Here is a 27810-nt window from a genome sequence, read left to right as displayed (position 1 = left end):
GTCCTGAGGTTAGACGCTAATTTTCAAGATTCCCGTAACTACACACTGACCACGTGAATAGTCTGGGAAAATATTTATACCTTTCATAAAAATAAACCTTAAGTGACAAGCTTTTTAAGTGAAAATGCTTGATAACATAAATAAAAAACATACACACCAAAGTCTATATACAATATGTTTCTCATTTTCTAATGCATACTTTAAGAACAAAAATATTAAATGATTACTTCTGAATATTAGAATTACAGATGTCTTGTTTTACATTTTCTAGCATTTTCCAAATTTGCTACAATAAACATGTATTACTTTTAAAAATTAAGAAAAAATTCATCAGAAATAAAATTTGACCATTACAATGTTAAAAGTACTGCAGACATTTTAGGAGGAAAACGTGATTCCCTCTTCACCCAGGGGGAGCCCCAGACAGCAGTGTGGTCCGAGTGTCCCCTGCCAGAAGCAGCCCCCGCTGCCCTGGGGGCCTGAGACCAGTCCAGCGGGTGGACACACTAGCACATCCTCCTGCCTGACCTCTTTGTGGAAAAGCTCCTCAAATTCCCGTAGCTCTGGGGGCTTGCCAACAAGCTGGGAACACACACACTCTGTGCTAAAATATGCCAGTAAATAGAAAGGACTTGTTATCAGACAGAGAAGAGGAGGTAAGTGAGGCACAGGACAAGGTGCAGAGATTATGAACAGTCCGAGGGCCCTGGATTTGAATCCCGAGTTAACAAAACGTGTGACCTGTGAAATGAAATACTTAACTTATAAGGTTGTTGAGAGGTTCAAATGAGAATCAAAGTTAAAAAAATGCCTTGCACATAGTATATACTCAATAAAAAATATGTCCTAATTTTTTTCACTTAAAAATGTAATTGGAGAATTAGATTATGTTTCAAAAAGTTCAATAAAAAGCATCAGCCATGAAATTCTTTAGAAGTTGATTTTCTTGCACTGAGTACTATTAAAATTTTGGACCCAGAACATTTTTAGGGTTTTTTTTTTTTTTTGGTGTGTGTAGTACATTTTCTACAAAAAAACCCTCATTTTTTGTGTAGTACACATCCTGTGTTATTTACAGCATGTTCAGCAGCACCCGTGACACCACTAACACCCCCTACCCTGCACTGAAATCAAGTGATTGGGACGGGCAAGGGTCGGGGAACCGCCCTGCCTGAGAATCACTGTGTTCGTTTGTGAAGTGAGTGGCCTCTGCGACTGGTCCCTACAGGCCGGGCCACTGGCAACCACATTCAAAGAAGGGTGAGAAGAGTCATGAGGCTTGAGAAAAGTGAGATGAGTCTACTGAATACAGGCGGAAGAAAAGGGAAAGTAACCCATGCTTTCCCTAGATCTTAATCTGCAATGACAGTGTATTCATACGCAAAACATCAGGTCTTGCCTAGGAAGGACCTGGTATCGAATCTCTGTTCTACACAGCAGTGCTCCACTGTGTCTTTGGACAAGCTGTGTAGCTCCAGTTCCTCATCTGTCGTTATAAAAACCTGGATGGAGACATACAGATTGGTTGGGATCCCTGAAAGCTTCCTCAGAGACGAAGGTGGAACTGGAAGATTGAACATGATACAACGAAACTAGAGGAAAGAGAAGATTATCACTGTATTTTATTTTCCTTTTCAGATATGCCTTCTCCAACCCAGCACATGCTTAACAAAGTATGGTTCAGGACAGAAGGAACATGGCAAGCAGCCCAGCACACGGCAAGCAGAAATGGTTCAGGCGTCATGTAGGAAGGCACAGGGGAGCACACCCGTAGTTGTATGGCCAAGTGACATTCTGTTGCCTCATGCTGGACGAATGTCACAGATTTCACAAGGAACGACAAAAAAAGCTGGAGGCAAAGGGATCTAATTGTCTACATCTGGACTGGTTGTCCGGAGCATTTATTTACCTTTCCCAGGTGAAGACATTCTCAGACGGGAGTAATTCTTGAGATGATAATGCTAATAAAACTTAAAATTAGTAAGCAAACAGTTTTACTCACGGAATTTGTTCCCAGGACTTGAAGCTTTGGTTCCCCTGATTCCAGAAGCTTTGCCACCATGTGAAGAAAGCTTTCTACAAATGGCTTGATGCTTTGGGAGTGGCAGGCCATAAGCAGTTGGTCCAAAGCCTCCATAGCAATTAAAACGTACCTATGTGGAAGACAGTGATGATGTCAGAGCATTTCCAGCTGTCTAACTCTGAGTGCTTCTCACTGAAGAAGTAAAACGTTTATTTAAGTGCACAAAACGTAGGAAGGCGGATTCGGCAGTTTCTAACCCCTGGTTCTCCTGAGCACGGACGGTCTTAGATGCAAACCAGCCCTCAGGGGAGTGGGACGGAAACGGGACTGCACCACCCACTCCTCCCCAGAGCTCTGTCGGAGCTCTGTCACAGGACCTGTGGGACACCCGTCTCCGTAAACAAGGACATTTTCTCTTTTCCAGACTGTTAGCCATATTTTTGCATCTGACCCAAAATAATATTATAAGCAGTGTGCCTAAATTTTCAACATAATCTACTAATATTTGTAAACTTGAATATATAAAACATCAGCAACAACAGATTATAAGGAAGTGTCCCATAAGTTTATCTTATAAATTTATTGAGTTTTAAAGCTTACAGTAAAAATTAATATTCAGACTTCAGTTAACTTTGCTTCAGTAATCAACTGTAACACTGTCTGTGTCGAGACTCACACAGACGTCCTGTGGGACAGCAACGTGGAAGCAGAGAAAGCCAATGCACACCACTTGCAGGACAGACTACTCTAAGAAGCCAGGGTCACGAAATGACAAAATGGGAAAGCAGTTCATCCGAATCACACAAATTACTACTGTTCAAGCTCGAAGAGGGATTAAGGTGGAAGGGCTCTATTCACAGGGAGTTCTACAGCAAGCGTCATTTCAAAGCACCATGCTCACAACCTCCGAACCCTAACACCTAAGCCTCGCACAGTTCTCTTTCATTACTCTGCTGACAGGTAACAATGGAGCTGTGTTAAAAATCAGCTGGTTAATGGGATCTTTGTTTTCTATTTAGAGACTGTTTTTTAAATTACTGGACCAGACTAATAGACTGAGGGAGTCAATTTCTACTATTTCCATTAGAGAAGTCTCAGAAATTAATGGATACTTAAGCTAAAGGCAACTCCATCAACTCACAGGAGTGTATGCTTAAAATCTGAGTCCGGTGAAAGCAATAAAAGCTGCGGCATCTACGTGGTATCACACAATTCCTTGTACGTTTTATCCTCTATAAAGGGCTTTTGCCCGATGGCAAAATAATTTACAGGGTGATTTAGCCTAGGGAGCACTTCCCAAAGATACAGTATTAGCCACAAGGTCTTTCCTTACCCAGAACGATGCCTGACAACATCCCGGCTCAACCTTTCCGCCAGGTAAGAACCAATTCGATCCAGTTTCTCTGGGGCAGACACTGCGTAAAACGTCAGTTTCTCCATATCGGCTTTAACAAGGCCATCCTAAAAATAACAAGGTAAGTAGGTTATCTGTATTTTCACGCTTCTTTTTGTATTTCTAAGTACTACTTGCTGCTTATTCCCCTTCCAGATTGGTGATGAAGCTGTATCTATGCTGAGCCTTTCTGGGTATAGCTTCCTCAGTGCTAATGTTCACTACTCTGGATACGCGGAATTTTTAAAAGGTTAAAGAACTGTCCCATTTAGGCAAAGCACTGAAATACACCTTCATAAGAACGAATTACTTTAACATCATCATTTAAACATGATGACATCTCACCCACTTTTTTGCCCCTTACTAATTTTAATGAGGAATAATTTACACAATAACCCAAATATTTGTAATTTGACATGTAACCACTGCGTACACCTGTGGAACCACCAGTAACAAACAAGACGCAAATACTCCCATCGTTTGCCACAAACCCCTCGTGACCTTCCGTCTCCAGGTGACCACTGCTCTGCCTCTTGTTGCCATCAACCAGCGTGCAGATGCAGCCGCAGGGCTGACCCTTCCTTGGACAGTTCGTCTGGGCAACTCCTGCTTGTCCTGCAGGTCCCGGCATCATCCAACAAGCTGTCACTGCAGCTCACAACAACCCCCCCCCCCAGTCGGAGGGAGGGGTTCCTCCTACCTGCTTTTTTTGCTCATGGTGCTTACCTCTACTGTCACCTGTTGTCATGTTTTTATAACCTCAAACAAATGCCGGTCACGTGCTAACTTGTGATGGACATGAGGGAACTACCGTAAACAAAGAACTCATTTAATCTTCACGAGACCCTTATGAAGTAAGTACTATTTATTATTTTTATCTCACAATGGAAAACCAAGATCACACTCCTAGTCAATTTAAGGTCATCTGTCCCCTCACTGGACAGCTCTTTGAAGGCAGGACCCACGACTGAACCTCTGCACTCTGGGCACCTGCTGTCTGACCATTTTGGATATACAAGATTACCTTTTTGTTTTATGAATTAAAAATAAGAAATGTGGTCGACTGAGCTATGCAGCAAGGTTCATGTAAATCTCTTTTTTAGTCTTACTGTACAGACTGCTATTTAAATAAATCCTATCTAAGTACCCGGTACAATATTCTTTCTGTGATCATTCTCTAATTTACCTGCCATCGTTTGTTTCCATGGTCAGAGCTCCCTCACCACCTGCAACTGAAGTGCATACAGGAAACACCTGGACTGTCAACACGTTCCTCCGTGATGTGGCCTCGCCCCATCTTCAGTAGCTGGCTATCCCAGACCACTGGGGGAAAGTACCTAAATAGTGAGTCTGCTAATAATGCTTCTGAAATTGTACATCAGAAATCGCGGCCAGCGTGACTGGCACGCATTACACTCTGCAATCTGAAGGCTCTTGGTCTCAAACATACCTCTTGCTTTCCAAACCTTTCCCCTGCCTGGCCTATGACCTGCAGCAAGGAGACGAATCTCTGCTTCTCCAAGCAGTGTGCCTCTTTCAAAGCTCGGCAAGTCTTTCTCGGAGAAGGCTTCCCAGAGACTGCCAATCCGCAGGGGCACCTCCCTGCTTTATAGGAGAAGAACTTCACCTCCTGCTTCGCCCCAGGTTCCACTCACTGGTCTACGCTCTGTGATTTAAGGTTTAATGGGCTTTCGCTTTAAAATAGCCAATGGATGGAAAGCTCCTTAAAGGCAGGACCAGACCTCCGGGTTTTTCGTATGCCACAAAGTACGCAGGGCATCTGGCAGCCAGCAGTATGTAACTGACGAGCCTCCTCTAATAGCTGCAGTTTAACTCAGATTTGATTAAAATGAGGTATAGATCATGAGATATGTAAGTGAATGTTAAGATAGCCAGAAGGCTTCTATTGATGGCTACATTTTAAAATAAAGAAAATTCTGGAAATCGAACCCGTTAATCATTTTTATTCATATCCACACACATAGACCAAAGGAATATTAGAAAATTTAGGAATGTCAAAACAAAACCTTTGAAACTAAACCCAGTTGCTTTGAAACCAGTAATCTTCCATAGTAAAGTAGCTTTTATAACAAATTTATAAGAATTTAAGTCAAAAGAGAACAAACTCTGCCTGGAGAACTCTTACTTTACATTTCAAGGTTCTCCTCTAAAACCTGTGGCCAGTCCTATTCATTCTTTCTCCTCTCCAACCCAAATCAGACGTCACTCCAACGGAGCCCAGGAGCTGCGGCACTTCCTCTTTCTGTCACCTCTCTGTCACCTCTCTGTCACAGCACCTTTCACACAACACGGATCACAACTGCCCGTTCACTTGTCTAGGAGAGGGTGAGGTCGGAAAGCCAGGTCTGTGCTCACAGAGGCATTCTTAGCATCTCGCACAAATAATCTGGCAGCAGGTCATGAATTTTGATGAGTGAGTATTACTTAAATTGAGGAACTATGCAGACAGAATATCACCTGTCCATCATTCCAAATTTATGCCCAATCTATGAAAAAGATCTGAAAATTAGACGAGCAAGCATTGGTCATTTAAAAGCAAAACAAAGAGAAGTATACACATAGCAGAGCACACGGTGAGATTCAGGGGTAAAAGTAGAGAAACGAAACGAGGGAAACCTTAGGGGGTCAGCAGGGGAGGGCGGGTCAGCAAAGAGAAGGGTCAGTAGATGTAGATCAAATTACTTTTGGATCTTCCGGGAATATGTTGTCCACCAGGCGCTTGTAGCGAGGTCGCAAAGCGGAACAGCAGCAACACACTCCTGTTTAAAAGAGAATAAAATCACAAAGTACAGAGGTCATGTATACTGTAAGTGGACCCCAAAATTCAAGTTTCTAAATTTTAAGGGTTATTTAAAATAAAGGGGAAAAATTCAAACTGCCACAAGCAGAAAAACACATACAAATTTAGGTACTGATTAAGAATGACAATGTTTGCCCTGGCCAGGTGGCTCAGTTGGTTGGAGTGTCGCCCTGTATGCCAAAAGGGTTGCGGGTTCAATCCCCAGTCAGGGTACGTAAAGAAGAGAGCCAATGGATGTCTCTCTCTCTCTCTCCCCCAATTCCCTCTCTCCCACCCCCTTAGTCCCTCCCTCTAAAATCAATAAACACGTCTCCAGGTAAGGATAAAAAAAAATGAAAAAGTTAAATTTCTTCTTACTCCCCAAAGATACCAGGTACTAATGAGTGATTCCAAAGTCCAAAACCAAATTGTCTGGGGGCATGTGTGAGAATGCGTGCGCACGCACACACACACACACACACACACACACACACACACACAGAACCCTGCAGAATTCCGCCCTATAAAGCGAGTGCATAATCGCTGCCCCCCTTACCTCCTCTCTGATCTCACACTACTCTCTGCACACCGCCCTACTCCCCCGCCCTCTGCTGGACCCAATCCACTCAGCTCCAGCTGCAGGGGTCTTAAAATGACTGTTTATTCCTCGCTGGTGAAAACAGTTAACACTTTTATTTAGATGATAATCATATAAGAAACTACAATAGATGGGGAAACACACCGAAAGGAAAGTCCAGGAATTATTTTTAAATGCTCACAGGTTGCTGTATATATTCTCAGTTACTGGTGTCTTGGAAAGAGCAATGGACTTGGATCCAGAAGACCAGAGCTCACTCCAGTTATTTAAGTTCCTACATGACCTCAGCTCCATGGAAAGAACTGTGTAAGTGGGAAGAATCAGTTCTCTTGCCCCGCAAACCAGTAACTTAATAGGAACACTGGTCTTGAGCCATTGTAAAATTATTCTCACGATTTAGGAGACTGGGGTATACGAGTCACTGTGTAAGCGTGCATTTGCATACATTTGAAAACCAAAATAGAGAAGGAGGGACACTTGAGCTAGAAGTGAAAAGAGCTCAGATCTAAGCAGATATCTGCTACTTCTTATCGTCACGCAAGAGACTCCCTCAGACCCCCCTTTGCCCATGAAGTACATAGCACCAGTCACACACTCGGCCACACACCAGCTCTCAACCGAGTGCCCAGCACGGGCCAAAACACGTATGACTGATCCAGAGTCGCAGTGCATATTAGCGGTCGAATCCATCAACCTCCAAATATTGCATTTGCACCTACGACGTGGTATCATGGGAGATGCCACAGATGCAAGAAGGTATGAAGGACACACGATCTATGGCCTTGGGGAGTCTATACACTGTTATAAAAAGTAGTAATAACTCAGCAGTCTGTACTTAGGCTGATAATATAAAATGCTGTCCACTGTTCAGCATGTTTTTTACTTTAATAGAACAAAAACAATGCTAAAGAATCCATTAGGAGATTGTTTCATAGTAACACCAAAATCCTGAATTCTTTTTAGAGTTAATCAAAACACAAATCTGATTATTAGAAAGAAAAACAAGGGTAACAGCCAAATAAGCAAAAGTCAGATTTCTGTGTTCACTGTACATGATACAAATATACCTCAGCTAAAATGTCAGTACACTGAAATAGGTTAAAATCAAATCTGTATGGAGCGATTAACTCATACAGGGCACTAAGCTAGTACGTGATACTTGTGATGAAAGAAGCTGATAACCATTAGGAAGATTAAAATGAATACTGTGCCAACACGAACGCCAGGCCAAAGGAATGGCAAATGCAGACAAGCATCATGGCAAAGAGGCCGGCCACGGGACCGGAAACGAGTCTCAGTGCCCTGAGCTCCTTGCTGGGATGGTGAATTGTTATTTTCAGCAGTTAAGGATTCTTAGCAAGCTGCTAAATTGCACTTACATTGACCCTGTCTGATATTCCATACTGCTTTTATTGTAAAGAGCCTGCAACAACTGTGACCTTAGGATACACGCACTAGCCGGTCCCAACTCTCAGAAAGCTGAGGTCTACCGGGGAGAAGGGGGAAGAACAGGGCGAAGAGCCAAGCAGGCAGCAAGGGGCGAAGGGCAGGGGTCTGGGTCAGACGGACCTGGGGCGAGCCCGAGGCCCCTCACTGTCCACCTGGGGGCTTTCTCTTCCTTCACGTGCATTTCCTCAATGGTCAAATAGGTACGACCATGCCTTTTTCATGCTTATTGGGAAATCACACACAACTGTGTGCACAGTTCTTACTAAGGGTCTAACACATGGCAAGCACGGAATAAGATGGTGGCTGTTGTTAGCAGTGCGGTGACAGAAGTACCACAGGAGGGGTCCGCAGGGGGGTGGGGCCTTTGAGACAACACCCCCAACAGTGTGAAATCTTTGCTGTAAACTCATCATCTAAAGTCACAGCAATTATTACGGGTGGCTCGCAATGCGCTTTCAGTAAGGACATCAGCCTCGCAGGGGAGCTGCCATTTCTGGACTCGATGTGTGCATGGTGCCGCACTCACTCACTCGCCAAACTCGTCCTCGCGCAGGCGGCGCTATCCTGTCTGAGAAACGAGGGAACGGCCCGGGGGCCCTGGGTCCCATCACACAGCTGGTGAGCAGAGGAGCTGAGAGTTCGACCATATCTGATGGCTGGGCAACTGCCACACCAAACTCACGTACCTATCCAACAAACTCTAAATGAAACATTTTAGCCTTCCACACTCCATGACCAGTGAACGTGGCCACAGGAGTACGTGACCGAGGAGGAATGCAATTCCATGCAGGAAAATAAGCGATCGCATTGAGTTCCTCCACGACGCCCAGATGAAACAGAACAAAAACATCCTCTTGACCACTTACTGAAATGAAAAGCCACCAACTATAAAGGTACATAGAGCCAGGTTTAAGACGTTAAGTTTACTCAGGTTCTTTAAAATGAGAACATATTAAAGATAACACAAGGTTAAAAAGACTGTGGCAACAGTAATCATAACAGAACTAATTACCCACTATCGTAAACGAGAGCACACCGAACTTAAAAGCATTGTGAGCGCCATCACGGTGGAATCCCTGGACCTACTCAGGCACAGAAGCGTGGCCGGCTCCCTTGTCGAGGTCAGTTCGTAAGGCTTTTCCAGTTCAGCGGCAGGGACCGGGACATAGTCTCTCATGCTGCCAGAGACCGTCTGCTTGTCGATGTTCCTGCTTCCAGACCCTGTCGCCTACTGTCGGGGAAGTGCTGAGTCCCCTTCACTTGTAATCAATAGCAGAGGGCACTAATGTCATGTAACTTATCCAACTCACTGTTGACATCAAATATAAAGCTATCAAGCACTTGATAATATCCGTATCAAATTCTGCCGGCAGGGTCAAATAGCTTAAACAAGATACCATTAAGGTACCTGCACTGCTAGCTTAATAAAAGTAGATCTTCATATAGCTCAAATACGAAAAATAAACATACTTATACCTGTTTTCCTTAAAGCATTCCTTTCGTTCCTCCTCATCCCTGCTTCTGATCTTTTCCAACAAGCTCCTCACTTTCTGGTCTCTTTTCCAAAGAAAAAAAATGGGCTACGAGTATACCAAAAGTGTTAAGCAACCAGCAAGTCTGAGCAATATGCATTCTGCTTTAACTTTAGTCCCAGCTTATAAAGAAAGTGACCCACTATTCTCCCACAGCCTGTGGAATTCAGAACCCTGCTAATGACACACTTAGGGCGAGAACCAAAGTCTACGAGAAAATGGAACAGGGGAAGAGTTGGAAAGAGAAAAATGATGACCCCACCAAAAAGTGTCGGGCTCACGCGGCAGTCTGTTCAACAGACTAGGCAGGTAGGAACATCCTCCTACCTGCCTCTCAGTGCTCAGGAACACTAAATCAATGTAAAAGTTCCCTGAAATGTAGAAGTCACTTAAAAACATGTAACATAGCACCATTCCTTCTTTAAAGACACCCCAAACCAGCTCTTCTTCTCTCGCCCCAACACCATTCTCACATGGACTCACCTATGTGCCCTAGTCCCCCCCTCACACTGAGCAAGAGGCCTCGACCCCTAGCACCTTCCTCCTGCGATGGTGGGGTTGAGAATTGCTTTCCAGCCTGTCCTGGCCTATTCACAGGAAGACTTGAGGAGCAGCACAGAAATCCCCACAGCGCGGGTCAGGCACGTGGGCACACAAAGGTTCTGGAAGGATTCTGCTTGTTTCTAAGTGGATCGTCTGCCAGGGCATAGTTGCAGCTTGTGACAACATTTGCTTTCCTGTGAAGCTTCCCTACAAAGTAAGTTTGGGGGTTTGGGTGATTAATAAAGAGCCCTTTTAAAATAAACCACTTATACTTTTGACTCACTATATTACTCAATGATCATTTAAATCTAACTAGAAATAGTAACACCTCCATTGTTAAACTACCATTAATCTATGGATGTCTCTAATATTAAGTACCACCACAGCACTGAGCACTGGGGATGAAACTGTCCTCTATCGCTGGTGCTGGAGTCGAGGGACTCTGAGACCCCACTGTGGGATCAACTGTGTGACTCCGCATCAGGCTGAGCTGCAAAAGCAGAAAACACCAGTGCCTACACCTTCCACATAGCGGTTCTTCCTCAACTCATTCTCAGCTGTAACGTATTAGGAACTAACTGGAGTAGTCAGGGCTCGCTAATGTCATGCTTTCAAGAGTGAATGGCTATGATTACTGGGTTTTGGTCTTTTATGTACATTTCTATCATAGCGCCTGTATCAATTCACTGCACTTACTTATACACATATCTGTCTTTATAACCAGAGCATAAGTCACTCCAACGCAAAGCCTGTATCTTCGTCATTGCTGTCTGTACATGTCTGAATAGGGCAGATTCTCACAGACAGTGTTTTTTTACTAAGCAATCTCAAAGTGAGCTGATAAAATGAACTTCAGATCTGCTGTAATACGTGCTATAGGAATCAAAATAATGACAAAGATAGTACACTGCCCACTAAATACACGCCAGAACAGTATGATTTCTCTGACGCACAGATGACAATGCCAATGAATCACTTGAAACATTTAATGGTTTAGTTTTAGGCCTGGGAGAGGACATCAATAATCTAGGCGAAAGAGACAGACTGCTTCTTCTATTAGACTCAAAAATTCATCACCTCAAGCCCCCATCTAGGTCTGTGGTGTCCAAAGCCCCCTGAGAGTCTGCACCACACACGTTCCCTGCCAGTTACCCGTGCAGTCGGTGCCAGAACAACACGCTCACGTCACACCATGAAAAGCCTTAGCAGCATTACAGCCCCGCGCACACGGCCTTCCCAAGTACCGGACTCTGGTACATCTGTGTTAATGGAGGGACGATATCTGAAGGCAAGGGCTATCCAATGGGACCGCACGGCCACAAGGGCCATGGCAGTGCAGACCACAGCGGAGACCCAGCAGACTGAACTATGAGGATAAGCTGGGGACAGTGAAGGACAACTACAGTCAGATGGAACAACGCAAGCATCACAACAGAGAGCGGCAGGCGGCAAAGCCGAAGCACATTTTCTAATGACCAGGCTTGGACGGGAATGAGTGCGGGAGGCTGCGCACACCTGGCCACAGGGGTTCAGGAGCTAACTGGACAGGGGGTCAAAGAAACAGGAACAAAACAGTCTTATCTTGGGGAAAGTGTTCCTTTTAAAAAGATTTTAATCCATCAGAGGAGGGTTTTATTACACGATTCTTTCCATGTGTAATTCTATCCCTCCTCTCCTTTCATTCTCAGTTTCACTGCTTGTTCTTTATTCCCAGGCACACGCACCTTGTGGAAAAGAGGAGGGCGACCAGCAGAGGCAACGAAGGGACCCAAGTGCTCAGCTCCAGGGCTGTTTCCAAGGATGGCGCTGCCTCTGCCCCGCAACTCCCGGCTCCACGACAGGCATACAGGGCACTTTTCCAAACCGCTCCAAGTCTCTGTCTTTAGAGAAAGGCGGCCTGGTGCTGCACAGCCCTGGTGTGTGGTCTGCACTCAGCGTCTGTTTCCACCCCCCATACAACTTGTAATACAAGAATAGGTATTAGTCTCCTACTTACAAAGTCAACTTGTAGATTTTATACCTTCACTTGACTGTATACTATCACATTTAACTGAAAAACATTAAATATTATTCAGCAGAAATACCCAAGGGCAAGAGCAATAAAATGTAGAATAATCTGGCTTTTAGCAACTATATTCCCAAAGGATTGTATGTGAAAAACCTTCTGGGATTGTCCTATGAAAAAAATTACAAAAAATATCAAAATCAGAACACACAATTCTCCACTCATTTCATCTGATGTCGGCTCAGTGTGCCGAACAAGCCAGCCAGTGGCTGACACAGAAACAAGAGCTGCAACCGGGAAGGACAAGCACTCCCATCTCTGTCCCTCTGATGCTGGGACGCTGGGACAGAGCGTGGGGATCATTCCTCCTTCTCAGACTGTGTCCCGGGGCCAGTGAGGCCACTGTGTCCCGGAGGCCTTCAAACAGCTCAGGTGGCCAAGGTCTCTCTCGGAAGGGGAGTGCAACTCTCCTGTGTCCCAGTTGCCAGAGGTGAGTAATTGGATGAACCAGAACTGAAAACTGAAATGGTGTGTGATGCCCTTTTAAATCTAATATATAAAATATTAACTAAATGTCCTTTATGATGATGTCAGTAGTACTATAAAGGACTACAAAAGGAGTAACATTCTCTCCATATAGTATAATTTTTTTAAGTATGTGAGCCAAAACTTTCCTTTTGAATCCAAACCATTGTACTACTATATTGAGATTCACCTTGCATAACTGATATGTTTTGGGGAGGGGAGAATGATGTAGTAACCGAAGATAGATTTAAGTGTCATGATTAACAGGGAGAAAACCAGAGGAGGGGCAAAGGCAAACAGACTGCTATGTAGAATTTAAAGTGGAACTGAGAACGTAAGATACTAAGCACTAATGGGTTATAAAAGACCTACTTAAAACACAATCTAACAAAAACTCTAGTGCGCGTGCACACACACACACACATCTTGATCTTCAAAAGGAGACTTAATGCCCACCTAGGAAAGCAGCTGGCAGAGTCATTAAGGGTTCTGACAATCCGCACCTCTGGAATATATTTCGACAACTCTATTTTCTACAAAAACATATTCTCCACTTCTCAGAGCCAAGCTTGGTAAATACATAATACACTTGACTAGTGAACAATACTGGGGTGCCAACCAATCCCTCACCTCCGCTGTAGGAAAAAAGCATTTAACTTTTGCCTCCCCCAAAACTTAATACCACTAGTAACAGCCTGCTGTTGATCGGAAGCTTTACCAATCACATGAACCATCGATTAGTGATTAGTGCACACATCGCATGTGGTATGTATTACATACAGGGGTGGGCAAGAGGAGGTTTCCAGTTGTGAGCACATGAAACACAGTCTGCTCTTGTATTATTTGCTCGTTAACTATGTATTACTTACTTGAGCATTTACGAGATTGTACTTAAGAACACTGTGCCACTGTGACATTCTCTTGAGTTAATAAAGCTATTGTAATAATCATAACCTGCAATGTCATTCTTACGAACAACTGTAAACCTACTCTTGCCTACCCTGTACTGTGTTCTTAAATAAAGCTAGGGAAAAGAAAACATTATTAAGACAATCATGAGAGAGAGGAAATACATTTATAGCACTTATTGGGGAAAACCTGTGTATAAGTGGACCCGCACAGTTGAACCTGTCCGGTTCGAGGGTCAACTGCATGACAGGGCAGCCGAAGAGCAAGAGAGGGCCACCTCCCTGTAAGAATCCTGCCTGGTACCCCCAGACTTGGGGGTTTAGAAATCCATGCATTAGAAACCAAAACCCAGACACAGGCCAAGCATTAGCCCAACAAAAGATGAGCTTGCAGAGTCTGAGAGGGCCTTTAAGGACAAGTGAAAGCAAGAACTCAATTTGCCAACCAGTGATTTGGCCGGCCCCAGGGTTCAAGGGTGCTTCCACCAGTGAGCACCTTGGGAGTGACTGAGGGCGCTGTTACCGACTCTGCCCGGGCCGGTGGCACAAATCTCAACCATCACAAGCAACCCAGGGTCTAGGATGATCCCACTCACGATCGCAGACTGAGGGCTGGGACATGTCTAAAGGCGTCGAACAAAACGATCACATTCTCTGTTGTAGCTACAACATGCGGAACAGCAGCAGCCCTCCGGGCAAGGCAGATGAAGAGAGACATGGGGGTGGAGGGGGGCACAGAAGACTGGTAAAAATAATACCTCAGAGTTTGCCTAAGTTTCAGTCTTTCCAGGATACAATAATTACAGCTTTAATATCATATAATGTAGTAATTTTGGTAGAAAGCTCATTAACTGAGACATTGTCTAGACATTTGTAATTAAATATGTTATAAAATGCCTACTATGGTCAAGGTACTAAACTAGGCATCCTGAGATATGTGAAGAATTAACCAACTGGTTCCTGACACCATGATCCTTACAATAGAACATAATTGTAAGAAACCAATGTTACAGAAAACAAGATAACTCTTCCTTTACTAAAAACAAAAGACAGATGCAAACAAAATCATAATGTAAAGTAACCAAATTCACCCTCAGTCTTATAATTAGGTATTAGAAGCAGAATTATACACACTTAATGCCACACTGAACACTAACACACTCCCAGGGACGTCTACCACCGTCCTAACCTCTCTCACAAAACCAGTGCCCACGAGTCTTCCACGTCTCCTGTGTGAATGTGTTTGAACTTAGAGTAAACGGTTATGTCCTAAGAAATCTTCGTAAGCACACTTCATTTTCTTTGCACAACGTTTTCTTTGGGCACTCCGTGAGCCATCCGAAGAACAATTCCCGGGAGTATCTTCAAGCTGAACACCGCCAGCCCCAACCAGGACGTTCTGAGTCAACCTCTAGGGACAGGACACCAGAGTTCCTATTCCTAAAAATCACCCCCCTTCCTACTATAGGAAGGACCATCATGCACACCCAGGTTCAAAAGCCACTGCTCCAGGGAGCCACGCCCCTGCACAATGAGTGAAACAACTAAGTACCTGACATTTTGTTCTTGTGTGTTTTAGGCACCTGGGATGCTGTTCCTATCGAATTTAAGCAAAAGATAAAAATTTATAATACAGTTTGTACCTTGGGACCATCTAATACGCTATAATAAATGAATCATACTAGGCGCGATCCATGAGACCAACTGAGTGACAGAGACAATAAACGCCAGGGCACTTGCAAACCACCTCAAAGACGACGCCGACGTGATAAAGAGTTATCACTACCAGCACTGTGCTGCCACTGGCGGCGGGGGTCTCCAGAACCTCCCCAGCACTGGCGTGTCCACAGGGCACGCCACCCATGTCCCTGTGGAAGAGAATTTCTAAGCAACTTGCATCAGTTCCCCCCACACTGCACACAGTCAAAAGAACGAGTTTGAAATATTTTCAGGACTCTCCCCTCCACAAATTCAAATGTATGTATTGTGATTATGGTAATCTGATACTGCATGATTTCATATTCTTACACTTAAAAATACTCATGTGAGTTTAAAAATTCAGAGATAAAAGTATCTCCTTAATAAATAAGAGGTGGAAAAGAACTGGAACTTCAGAATCTTACCACTGAGTCTCTTTAATTTTAGCAAGTGTCCTAATATTTAGCAAAGTGAGTCCCACTGAATCAAAATATGGGGCGAAGGAAAGGCAAGCCGCTGGGGATTCACATTTATAATTACTACTCAGATAATCCCCAGGGTTCTCGTCTTACAGAAACATCAGGCCTTTCCATACACTTAACATATGTAAAATGAATGGTATATAAATTACATCTCAATAAAGCTGGTTTTAAATCAATTTTCCCTTCATTATATTTATCGGACTTGATATATAGTTCTAATGAGAAAGAAGTGTGGGAGTTCCTGCAGTTTAGCTAAAGCTCTAAAAAAAATTATAAAAGGCCCTGCCCTGGCCGGGTTGGAGCAACAGCCCACAGGCCAAAGGCTGCGGGGCGGGGCGGGGCGGGGCTGATGCCTAGACACAGCACGCACCAAGGTTGCAGGTTCCACTGGGTCAGTGCACATAGGAGAGGAACTACTTAATGTTCCTCTCTTCCTGCCCTCTCTAAAATCAATAAACACATCCTCGGGTGAGGACTTAAAGAAATAATAAAAATTTAAAAACTAAAAAAATTTTTAAAAAGCTCCAACGAATACAATTCCTGCTTAAACAAACTAAGGCACTACAGTCTAGGAAAACAGACCCTTAAATCACAAGATACTAATTTGTGCCCTGGTTGGTGTGGGTCAGTGGACTGAGTGCCACCCTGTGAACCAAAGGGTCGCTGGTTCACTTCCCAGTCAGGGCACATGCCTGGGTTGCGGGCCAGGTTCCAGGTTAGGGATGTGAGAGAGGCAACCACACACTGATGTCTCTCCCCCCTCTTCCTCTTTCTCTAAGAATAAATGAATAAAACCTTTAGAAGAAAGATACTAATTTGTCACTGTTATGAGCATAAAGAATCTGCCATAGGCAACGACTCATTTTTTTCAGTTAACCAGGTTGATTTATTTTAAATTAAAAACCCTCTGAATATTTCACAAGCAGGATATGAGTTATTTCAGGCAAAATTCAAAACATCTTTAAAATTCCCCAAATACATAATTTAAAAATTTTTTTATTTCCTCATCAGTCAGAGAGTAACAAAAGTGTTAAATCTGTGAGGGTGTTTGTAACTTCCAAAGTTATTTTTAGAATACATACATTTAATCTACCGATAGCATCGATTCTTCTTAAAGATTTCACAACACCCACGGTGCCTGTGCCATATGCTGGAGATCTGCACATGGATGGAGATGGCGAAGTTCTCTGATCAAGCAGTACAGGAAACGAGGGGCGGCACAGTAACTACACCTCTAAACAGAATGCAGAGTTTCAAGCTATTTCTCTACCCAAAGTTTGAAGGCAGCAAAATACAAAGTAGATTTGTTGAATAACCCTAGCTAAGAAAAAGGGTTTAGTTAAAACAATATTAAACTACTAACTTAGCCCTTCCTGGTTCAGCGCTGGATACGGCCTCCCCGAACTTCTCACCAACGGACGGCAACTCCAAACACTTCCTATTCACTCCGTACATGAGGGTTTGGCAGCACAAAGTCAAGAGCCTAAGACTTCTTAAAATTTTTAAGTATTCTAGAAAGGCAATCTAATCTTTTCCCATCAATATTATTAAGTGAGCCACAAACCAAAATGTAATGCTACCACAAGATTTCAATGTAGCACTAAATTTTCCTCAAGTTCAAAGTTAATACTTACCACAACTAATGCATGGAAGAAAAAGAAAAAACACAGCAACTTCCTGTGGCATACACACAAAGAACCTGGAACTCTGCACACATTTGTAGTTTTCATATTATTGTTATAACTATAAAAAAAAACTTGAAAATTTTACTCTTGAAAACTTTAAATGACTGATTTTAAGAATCATTTCACTTTTATGCAAATACTCAGAATGTTAGCAGTGCAACTGTAGATTAAAAAATTAATCTACAATTGCAAAAACTCAACAGTATAACCCATCTTCATCGTACTCACCCCTCCCTAATGTTCTCGGAGCCCCGATGTTCAGCCTCTAACCAGCTGCTGCTGGGACGGGTCAGCATGGCGACAAACAGAGCAGCAGTATTTCCACGTTGCTGGAAAGAAAGACTGGAGCCTGTCTACTGCATTCCACTGAGTCAACACCTAGAAGCCAACGGGTGGGGGCAGCAGGGGGCGGTCTGAACTGTGTAAGGGGAGAGAGTAAGTCCCTCTGAGAGCTCCGAGGGCGAACTGATGCTCCGGGGTGATACCTCAAGTGTCTGAACGCTCCTCAGTTCTTTGTTTAAAAGAAAGTGCTTCCTCCACATGTTTCCATAAGCAGTGCATCTGCCGCCAGAAAATCATTCAGTTCTTGCACGGCTACACAAAACGGTAAGACTTAACAAAGACAGTAATGGAATAAGCGACTAATAGTTTAGTTCTATGTGAAATATTTTACACTACATACAGGGAGCCGCCCCAGTTTCCATTTGCAAAGTGCACAATTTGGCTTGTCGACCCAGGAGTTACAGAGTTTACATCCTCAATCAAGGATCACCTCTGACGGTGTCTTCGCCTGCTGGGCAGCCCTGACGAGACAGTTAAGGATATGAGTACAGGGCACTACACACCATGTTAAGATACACAATCATCTTGAAGTCCCAAAGTTTTTTTAAAGATTTTATTTATTTATCTTTAGAGGGGAAGGGGAGAGAGGGAGAGAAATATCAATGTATGGTTGCCTCTCGTGAGTCCCCTGCTGGGAACTGGCCTGCAACCCAGGCATGTGCCCTGACTGGGAATTGAACCGCAATCCTCTGGTTTGCAGGCCTGTGCTCAATCCACTTAGCCACACCAGCCAGGGCCCAAAGTTTTAAAATGAGATTTTTTTCTAATACTTTGTAAATTATCCTCGACATAGCATCAAACAGCACGACTGTCCAGCTGTCTTTTACTCGCCCAGCAGAACGTCTCAGATGCTCCTCTGAGTGGCCATGCCATCTGCACCACCCCCAGCTCTCGCCGTGCAAGCGTCTACTGCAGTGGCGTTGGCGTGGACAGCGCCTCACCTGCCCCCTCTGCAGTTCCTCTGCCTAGTCCATCCTTAAGCGGGTATGTTCCTCCACACTCTGTCCTAAGCCTCTTTGCTTTCTTTACAAGCTACTCCTTTACTTCTTTCATCCACTGGTACTCCTAAAAATGTGCCCTGAATGTCCTTCAGGCACTACAGGCACTTGTCATACCCTAAAATGAACTCACTCGCCATCTCAATTTCCCCAAACAATCTTCCTCCAAAAGTCTCCCTATTGAACCAGAGCAGTTCACTCTCACAGTCAGGCCCAAACCCTGGAAGTGAATTCTGACTCCTCCTCTTGCCTCAGCCACTGATCCAATACCTCCATCCATTGTACTTCCTCCTCAGTCTTCCGTCTCCCCTGTAATCCATGCCCCCACTGTCCCCTCTTCTCCCACTGTCCACATCGAAAGCCCACCACTCAGGCTACGGTGCTTGACTAACCACTCTCCAACTTCACATGTGTTTCCACAGCAACCTGGGCCACTCTTTCAGTAATGTGAGCCGGTCTACATGACTCACTGTGCACCATGGACCAAGCACTGTTATCAAAAGCTGTGTGTATGGCAGCAAAGAAAACAGGCAGAGGGGCTCGTAAAGCTCCCTGTCTGGTCAGTATAATCGCAAGCTCTGTACTTGTCTTCCTCACGAGACCAGGCTGCATGGAGAAGGTACCAGGTCCATGTTAACACCTACTACGCCCAGTGTGCGGGTGCTGGGGGCTCCTCTAGTGGAATGCACACACAGTGTGCAACAAGCGTATGTTGAGTGAAAGACAAATTTATCGTGTAGATGAAGTCTCCACCTTCCCCAGTACAAATGACTTACACCGACTGGCTGCGCATTATTTGCACATGCATGACTCACCACCAACCTTTTCCCCAAACCACACTTCAATGATCACTACCTCCAATCAGTTAACATCTTTGAAATCACTCAGGCTTACGACGTCATCTTCCACTCGTCCTCCCCTTGCAGCCTCTCCTCTGAACTCCACAACATCCTTCACAGGGTGACTGCCAGTTCCTGCTTTCCGTGGTAGCCATTTACCTATAGAAGGTTCTAGAAGTTAGATAAACTTTTCCACTGTGGTATTAACGTCTGTGTTCCACACCTAACAGTGCCTTGCTCATGCAGGCGCTAAAATGTTTGCTGAATGAACCAGTCCCTAAGGAAATCCAACAGGAAAACAAGAAGAGCTGAAAGCAAACTTCTGTAACTCCGAGAGCGCATCAACAGTGCCTGTGACTGAGAAATCACACAACTCTCTTCCTGGAGATCAACACAGCAAAGCTGGTGAGACACCATCACCTAAATAGTTTTGGTTTCTGTGTCTAAGTTCCTAAGCTTTTGATTCTAAAACATCTTATGTTCTTGTCAGAGGGTATATTCTCATGTCCGGGACTATAAATTTCAGGCTGTTTGTAAGTAGCCAGCTCACTTCCCAACTGAAATCACATGCAGAATCCTACGGATAAAACAGATCCACCAGCTGGAGTGGGCATCAGTAGAGAACCCCACCTGCCCGGTCTCCGCAGCACCCTCTCCACACGAAGTCCCAATCACGCTTCCAAGGAGGCATTCGGAAAACTCTGGCTCTAAAGGGAACCGGAGGTTCACTTGTGCCGCCCTCCGATGCGGGTCGAGAACAACACGGAACCCATAGGAACTAGCAGTGAGAGGCTACCACGGCAGAAAACGGAGCCCCTGTGACACTAACAGAAACAGGACTGGCCCGGGGCGACACCCACGCTTCTGCCATCGCTCTCTTGGACCTGAACTGTTTCCCTCCCACGAAGCAGGTGCAGTAAGACAAACCTGGCACTGCTTCCCTAAGGTGTTCCCATCCTTGGAAGACCATGCAAAAAACTAGATGGAACCAGGGGAAAAGGTGGCATGGATGGCCAAGTCACTTAAAGTCTCCTTCTAATCTGAACTGTGAACTGAAGAAATGAGACCCCTGACACTCCCACAGTCCGGCCAGCTAACAGAATGGGAAAACCCAGAGGCACGGAGGCCCCCACCCCAAATCCCAGCAGTTACGCGCTTACCCACAATGCCCTCCTCCCTGCAGATGCCCTTTGGGAACCAGGCGCAGCAGATTCCAAGATGCCACAATCTTGTCCTGACAACACGCTGATTCTAATCATGTGCTCATAAAGGGTTTCCACCTCTAAAACCCAACAACACGAATTCCACTACATCTGCATACCCCTGAAAGACACTCTCATTTTTCATTAATAAATCAAACAGCTAGTAACTTATAACTAAGTTGATAAGTCAGTGTAAGTCAGATGTCATAAATAAGCCCCTCCTCTCAACTTCCAGGCCAATCCTTTGGCCCGGTAGACTACCTTTTGCAAAGTGTATGTGATCCCAGGAATTGACAATGGTGAACTCGAACACCTTACACTTCATTTTCTCTGCCCAGCGGGAGCGAGATCCATTTAAAGTTAAGTGCAACCAGAGCGCAGAGAACTTTGCAGCAAATTGCCCAGACAGTTGTTGGAAAAGCTAATTAAATAGCAGGGGTATGAAGAACACTTAGCACTCTCCACAAAAACTACTGCCGCAGAAACACCCTGGAGCCCAGGTAATGAAAAGAAAAAGGTACAGCTGAGTAACTCACCAACTAAGAATAACAGCAAAAATTAACGGCATTTACATGGACCGAAGTCCTGCTGGAAGACTACACAGCAGAAGGTTCAATGTCTCATTTTAGAATGCAGCAAACTCTCAATTCAGAGGTACAATGGAGAAAACCTGAGTAGTAATTCCTCTAACAAAAAATTGGAATCCTGCTACCTAATAATACTTAAAGTGAGAGAGCAGTTAATAAATAGGCGGAAGGGGGAATAAGACATCCTCTGTGGGAGGAAGAGGAGTAACAACCGCTCCTGTCTGTCTGCTTTAGCACACAGAGAGAGCTGGCTCACCTCAGCACGAATGAAGCCGGCAAACGCGAGTGACAAGGATCTTGACGCGTGTGACATGTTAATGATAGGAGAAACTGCTTACATTCACTTGGTGATCATGCTCCCTTAGAACTGTATTCATTCTACAGTGCACGATCATTCAAAAAAAGAAAGAAAGAAAAAGAAAAGAAACCTACAAACTCCCTATAAATTAAACCCACACATAATGACTCATCTCAACCTTTCAGGGTTTCACGACTGAAACGGACACTTAATAACTCAAATTATTTCTTCCTTCTCATGGCTAAGAAAGAAGGAAATCTTGCCATTGGCAATAATACGGATGGACCTTGAGGGCATTATGCTAAGTGAAGACATAGGAAGACAAATACTGTGTGATATAAAAAAAAGAAAAAGAAAAAACATTTCTTCCTCCTTTTAGCATAAAACACCAATGATAAGAAAAAAGCCCCATTATTTTACTTCCTACTCAGGAACAGTATAACCCCCCAGCCACCGCTCAAAGTCATTCACAGAATCTTACAGTTCCTGTCCGGACAGCAGTGCCAACAGAACGCACCGGTTCTCTGAGCCACAGACATGGTCAAAACTCTTCGATCAGTTACGCAACCCTCTTATGGGCCAAAGGAAGAATCAGTTCAGGTAATAGCTTAATGTTCATTTCGGGTTTCTAAAAGAATGATGCTGTCTGTAGATATTTCCGGTGGTTATACTTAGGGGACAGGGAAGATCACCACTGGCTTCCTGTGCGTGGGTGCCAGAGATGCTGTTAAACACCCTGCAATACACAGGGCAGGCCTCCGCCGCCCATGCAAACAATTGGCTGGTCCAAGGCCTCACCACTGCGAAGACTGGAAAACGCTGATTTACACTTTGATCCGTAGGCCTCCATTTGTACTCTTGTCTCTGGTCTTGCACATGTCACAGGCATACCCGCTAAGAACCTAATCAGACAGTGTAAAAATTTCATAACACCATTTCTATGAGAACAAAGTTACTTCAGGTAACAGTGTCCAAAGAATAACTTCCCTGACCTGAGTTAAGATTCAATGAACCATTTACTCAACATTTACCAAGCACCGATCATGCCATTAGACTCGGCGCTAAGCAAAAGTGACAGTGCTAAAAAAACAGAGAGAGTCTGATGACAGCAGGTTCAGCTCCTGCCTGGCTCAAAGCAGCGAGCAGGAAAAAAGAAGTGGGACTTGGAAGCCAGACGCATCGAGTTCCAATCCCAGCTGCGGCTCTGTCACAGATGGGGGACTTCACTCCAGCGTCACTCTCCCCATTTCTGTGGTAGGTCAAACAGGGCCTCTCTTAAGTGAGAGAGAATGAAAAATAGATAAAGCACAAAGTATACCGCCTGGCACACAATCAGTACTCAATAATTACTTCAATAGCAAATTGTAAAGTTTCTATAAAGTAAAGAGTAAGCTGGAAACTGCTAGTGTGCCCGTAAAATAGACGGCCACATAACTGCTACTGCGACAACCTGAACTCAACTGTAGTGAAGCCAATTGCATGGCATATAAATTCCTTCAAATTCTGGCTCCTCTCTCCATCTCCGGCCTTATCTCGCACCACCTACACCATCTGTAATGCAGCCCTATGGCCCCATAAGCAGGGACAGATCAAACAATGAGATCTGATAGTATCCAAAACAGTGTCAAGCCAAAGGTTACTGTGAGAAAGGGAATTTTTCACCTATAACTCTGGCAGCACACACAGGTGCTGGGTGGACGAGGGAGACAGGGGGGCAATGAACAATCACAAAAGTCTCTTCTGCCAGTGATCTGTGCTCCTGGTGATCGGAGTCACAGGGCCCAGATTTGTGTTCAAGGCCTGGTTCTACTGCACATGTGACCTGAATCGAGTCACTGAAACTTACCGAGGCTGAGACTCCTGATATGCAAAGTGAAATAAAACAAAATGAATGGATTAGTAAGCTTTAACATTTCTTCCACTCAAAATTCTGATTCAGGCTTTGAATATCTTTAAGATCAAAATGTTTCCTAATCCTCTGAATGGAGGAGGATGAAATAAAAGGTTTTAGAGAAATGATGTGTCAAATTATAGGTTCCTAGGTTTAAAAAGATCACTTGGTGAAACAGTCTTGAAATCTGTGCATAGTGATTGCTGAAAACAATGACTGTAAGTGACACACAGAATTGTTCCTGCGTCGCAGCAGCTTCCTGTCAGGAATCCTTCCGGGGATTTGCTTTCCAAATAAGAGCCTACAGCTCCCCAAAATCACTACAGCTGAGCACCTACTACCATTTGCGAGACAACGCCATGGCTTAGCCTTCGAGGTATTCCATGCTCTCCTGGATTCCACTTATCACCAAGAGCACCAATATTCCAAATAAGTAACAAAATAGCAATAGTAGAACAATTCTCTGACTTGGAGCAAGGGTCACTTTTAGAATTATAGTCCGAGAGGCACTAGTAACCACCTCCAACACCCACTTTATGGAAAAACATTACCTTTGCTTCACTAAACCCTTAAGGATGAACTGGTTCAGTTTGTAAAAGAGTCTCTTAACTCATTTGACATTAGAAAAAGAAAACAGCCCTGGCTGCTGTAGCTCAGTGGATTGAGCACGAGCCTGTAAAGCAAAGGATCGCAGTTCAATTCCCAGTCAGGGCACATGCCTGGGTTGCAGGCCAGGTCCCCAGTGGGGGACACATGAGAGGCAACCACACATTGATGTTTCTCTCCCTCTCTCCTTCCCTTCCCCTCTCTCTGAAAATAAAAATAAATTAAATACGAAAAAAAAGAAAATGTTACCTTATTTAGAGAGGATTTTTTTCCTTAAAAAAATCCCTAAACAAAGTAATAATTTTACTATCTTTGCTTATGTACTTAACATGCTGAAGTTTCTTCTACACACAAAATTCTTAAAGTACCACTGTCCACTGCACTGTCCCCGAAATCCCGCCCTCAAAAAGAAGAGACAAGACGAGCACTACTGCTGTCACCGGGCACCACCCATTGCACCACACTCTTACGCAATCCCAGAAACGGGACCATAATTAGTGACAACAATAATGATAAATAACAAACATTTTACTTGTCTTCCACTTGTGTCGTGAAATCTACATTCTTAACTCTGCCAAGTACAGCATGGCTCACCCTTACGTCAAGTTGCATTGCAAACCAGACACTTCAAAGGAAACAAGTTTTCTACATCCTCTTTATGCACATAACTAAAACTGTGCTTAATTTCATAGGACTCTCACACTGCCATTCTACCAATAAATTCCGTAACTTTCAAGAGTAGGTGTTTACCCCCTGCAGTTTGCTTTCTTAGAAAGTAAGGGAGTGGCACAGTGCTAATCACAAATGTTCACTGAATAACGTCAATATGAATTTTAGGACTAAACTGACAGTAATCAGTGATAACCCTCCAATCCAGAGGAATGAACATATAAAGCGCTGACATGTTGACTGGATACAGAATCCCAGAACAAGAGTGAAGGACACGCAGTAAAACCCACCTCACCCACACACGTTTGAGGAGTTAGGAGTAATCTTTGCATCGAGATTATTTAAAGATTTCCCACGGCATGACATAAACATGCCCAGTATCAGGAACTAACTCCTCTGTACCCACCACTAGATAAGACATGCATTTGAGGCTGACCTGGAAATCCAGGGTCCCGTATGTCTACCAAAATAAGGACAGTTAGGAGTTATGAATTCTAAGAAATATGTGCAATATTAGGAACATATGACAAATATTTAAAGACTCGACAGCACAGGACACCTACTCAACAAGAGGTCTACTTGAAAAGACTCTCAAATCCATTATAATGGTGCTTTCTCTCCATCCAAGATCAGGATGGGTCCATATGGGCCACTGAATTTAAAGTCATATTGTGATTCTCTGGGTCTTTTTAAAATGGGTCACGGGTAGTAGTGTCGAAAATGCCTCCCACATCCAGTGATTTCCAAACTTTGGGGTCCCTCAGTAACACGTAGGGCACTTACTACATATGCAGATTCCGGGGCCCAAACTCCGAATCTCATTCGAAGTGTCTTCTGAGGAGCCCTCAATTGGCATTTGTAATGATCTGCCAGGTGGCCCAACAACCCCACCCCCCTCTGGAACTTCTAACCCCAACAAGTTCCCGAAAGAACATACACTTTAGCCAAATCGACGATTTACAGACAGCGAGCAAGTCAAGGTTTCGAGGACTTGGGGTCCCGCCAGGAAGGACCCTGCATAGGCCCTGGACCCCGGGGGCCAGTTCATTCCCTCAGGGCTGGCTCTCGAGGAAGTGACAAGGTGATGGCGATGGGGCCGCGTAATTTGCATTTTCCCATAAAGTCCCACCACGCTCTAGAGAGCTTGGACTTTGAAGTCCCTGAGGTCTAGGTTACTACATGTTACGTCCCTAGCAGCCCTGCGTTCGTAACGTGCCAGGCTCAGTTTCCCGGTCTATGCCACTGGCTCTAATCACCGCCCCCTGGGAAGGCTAAGCCGAAGCGAAACTAACTCCGCAGGTCGCGGGCACTTCCTGGCTCCCCCCGGTCCCGATCGGCGTCCCGGTCGCCCTGGCGGACAACCCCCCCGGACTGCACGCGCACGGGGCCTCAGCCGCTCAACGCCCCCAGCCCGCCCCGACCCCCGCCCGGCCACTCACGGGTAGGCATGGTGACCCCCAGCCGCGACCGCCGCCGCTCCGAGGCTCAGCTGGGCCGCGCAGGACGCGCCGACGGTAGCATAACGGGCCAGCGCCGAGCCGCGGAGGACCGGACGTGGCGAGGGGCGAAGGGCGAAGGGAACGGGCGCCGACCCGCGGTTCAGGCTACGAAGCGGGCGACAGCCGCCCAGGCTGGCCCAGCTCCGCGCCCGACGTTGCGGTGGCCGTCCTGACGCCCTGACGTCAGCACGTCGCCGACGTCCAGGCCCCGCCCCGGAGCAGTCACCTTCGGGCGTGGGGGCTGTGCGGCACCCGACTGCAGTTGAGGCCCTTGGAGAGGGTGGCTCAAGGAACGCCTCCGTGCTTCATTTTATTGTCAAGCCCTAGTGATTTGTGTCATATTCGTTTCTGTAAATCCTCATTCGAGGTGCATGACGACGTATAATTGTTTCTTACAGTGGCACCGCTTTAAGATGTGTGAGAGGCTAAGCGTGATTGCTTTCAGAGCATGGGTTTTTTCTTTTATGAGCTATTGAACTTGCCCTGCGTTCTGTAGTCTCTGATAGCACTTTTGTTGTTGTTATTTTATTTTATTGAGGCGCTCTGAGGTCATTTGGGATGATGGCTGCGCATTTTTGGAAAGGACAGAAAATTTCACATCTTCCACTCTACTGGGGACTTTCAGAGAGATTTTATGCCTCAGGAGACAGTCTCCCCCAGAGAGAGCTGTCTGTCCACTCCATTTTTCTGGATTCTCTGAGTGTCATTAATAATTGATTTATCTAACAGTCACCCAACTAATCGGACCCTTGCAGCCTAGGGCATTCAGCAAAGCCCACAGACTCTGCTAAGCAGTGGGCAGCCTGCATAGAGGCATAGAAGGAAGCTACGGAGGTCAGAAACTGCTCCTCAAACTGCTTCAGGGTTCGTTTGTGTCTTGAATCAGCAGGGTAACTGTTTAAAGGAGATTTGTAGGTCCGAAGCTAAACTTCCAGAGTCACACTTGGGGATGATTCAAATACATTTTTAAATGTGAGAACATTTGTCTTAGAAGGTTGTGCCCACATTCTGGTTAAGGAATGATACTGTGCAGTATTGGAAGGAGAGGAGAAAGACGATAGAAAGCCAGGAAGGGCTTGGGGGCAATTCATCTTGAGGTAGACTGGGGACAAAAGCAGTGTTTAAATTAGCAGAGAGCTAGGAAGTTCTTAAGGAGGTTGGGAGAGGGTGAAGGGTAAGTCAGAGTGAGTCACAGAAGCTGGTCGGAGGGGAGTGTCTTGCCAATGGTAAAGGCCAAA

The 27810-nt window shown here is 44.9% G+C and overlaps 1 protein-coding gene across 1 annotated transcript in view; it reads right to left on the bottom strand.

Annotated features, from left to right (window-relative positions):
* The window catches only part of EFR3A (EFR3 homolog A), a 69400-nt gene extending 42654 nt beyond the window's left edge, over nucleotides 1-26746 (bottom strand). The window contains exons 1-4 of the mRNA XM_037048563.1: nucleotides 26513-26746; nucleotides 6120-6196; nucleotides 3357-3484; nucleotides 2003-2153 (exon numbers count right to left, since the gene is read on the bottom strand). Coding sequence (XP_036904458.1) covers nucleotides 2003-2153; nucleotides 3357-3484; nucleotides 6120-6196; nucleotides 26513-26522 — 366 coding nt within the window. The 5' untranslated portion in view covers nucleotides 26523-26746. The remainder of the gene's footprint in view (nucleotides 1-2002; nucleotides 2154-3356; nucleotides 3485-6119; nucleotides 6197-26512) is intronic.
* Between the last annotated feature and the right edge of the window lie 1064 nt (nucleotides 26747-27810).

Source organism: Sturnira hondurensis, unplaced genomic scaffold (genome assembly GCF_014824575.4).
Source record: "Sturnira hondurensis isolate 20B ecotype Veracruz unplaced genomic scaffold, ASM1482457v3 Scaffold0006413, whole genome shotgun sequence".
NCBI lineage: Eukaryota > Metazoa > Chordata > Mammalia > Chiroptera > Phyllostomidae > Sturnira > Sturnira hondurensis.
Note: the sequence above shows the minus strand (reverse complement) of the source record. Positions and strands in the feature narration are given on the sequence as shown.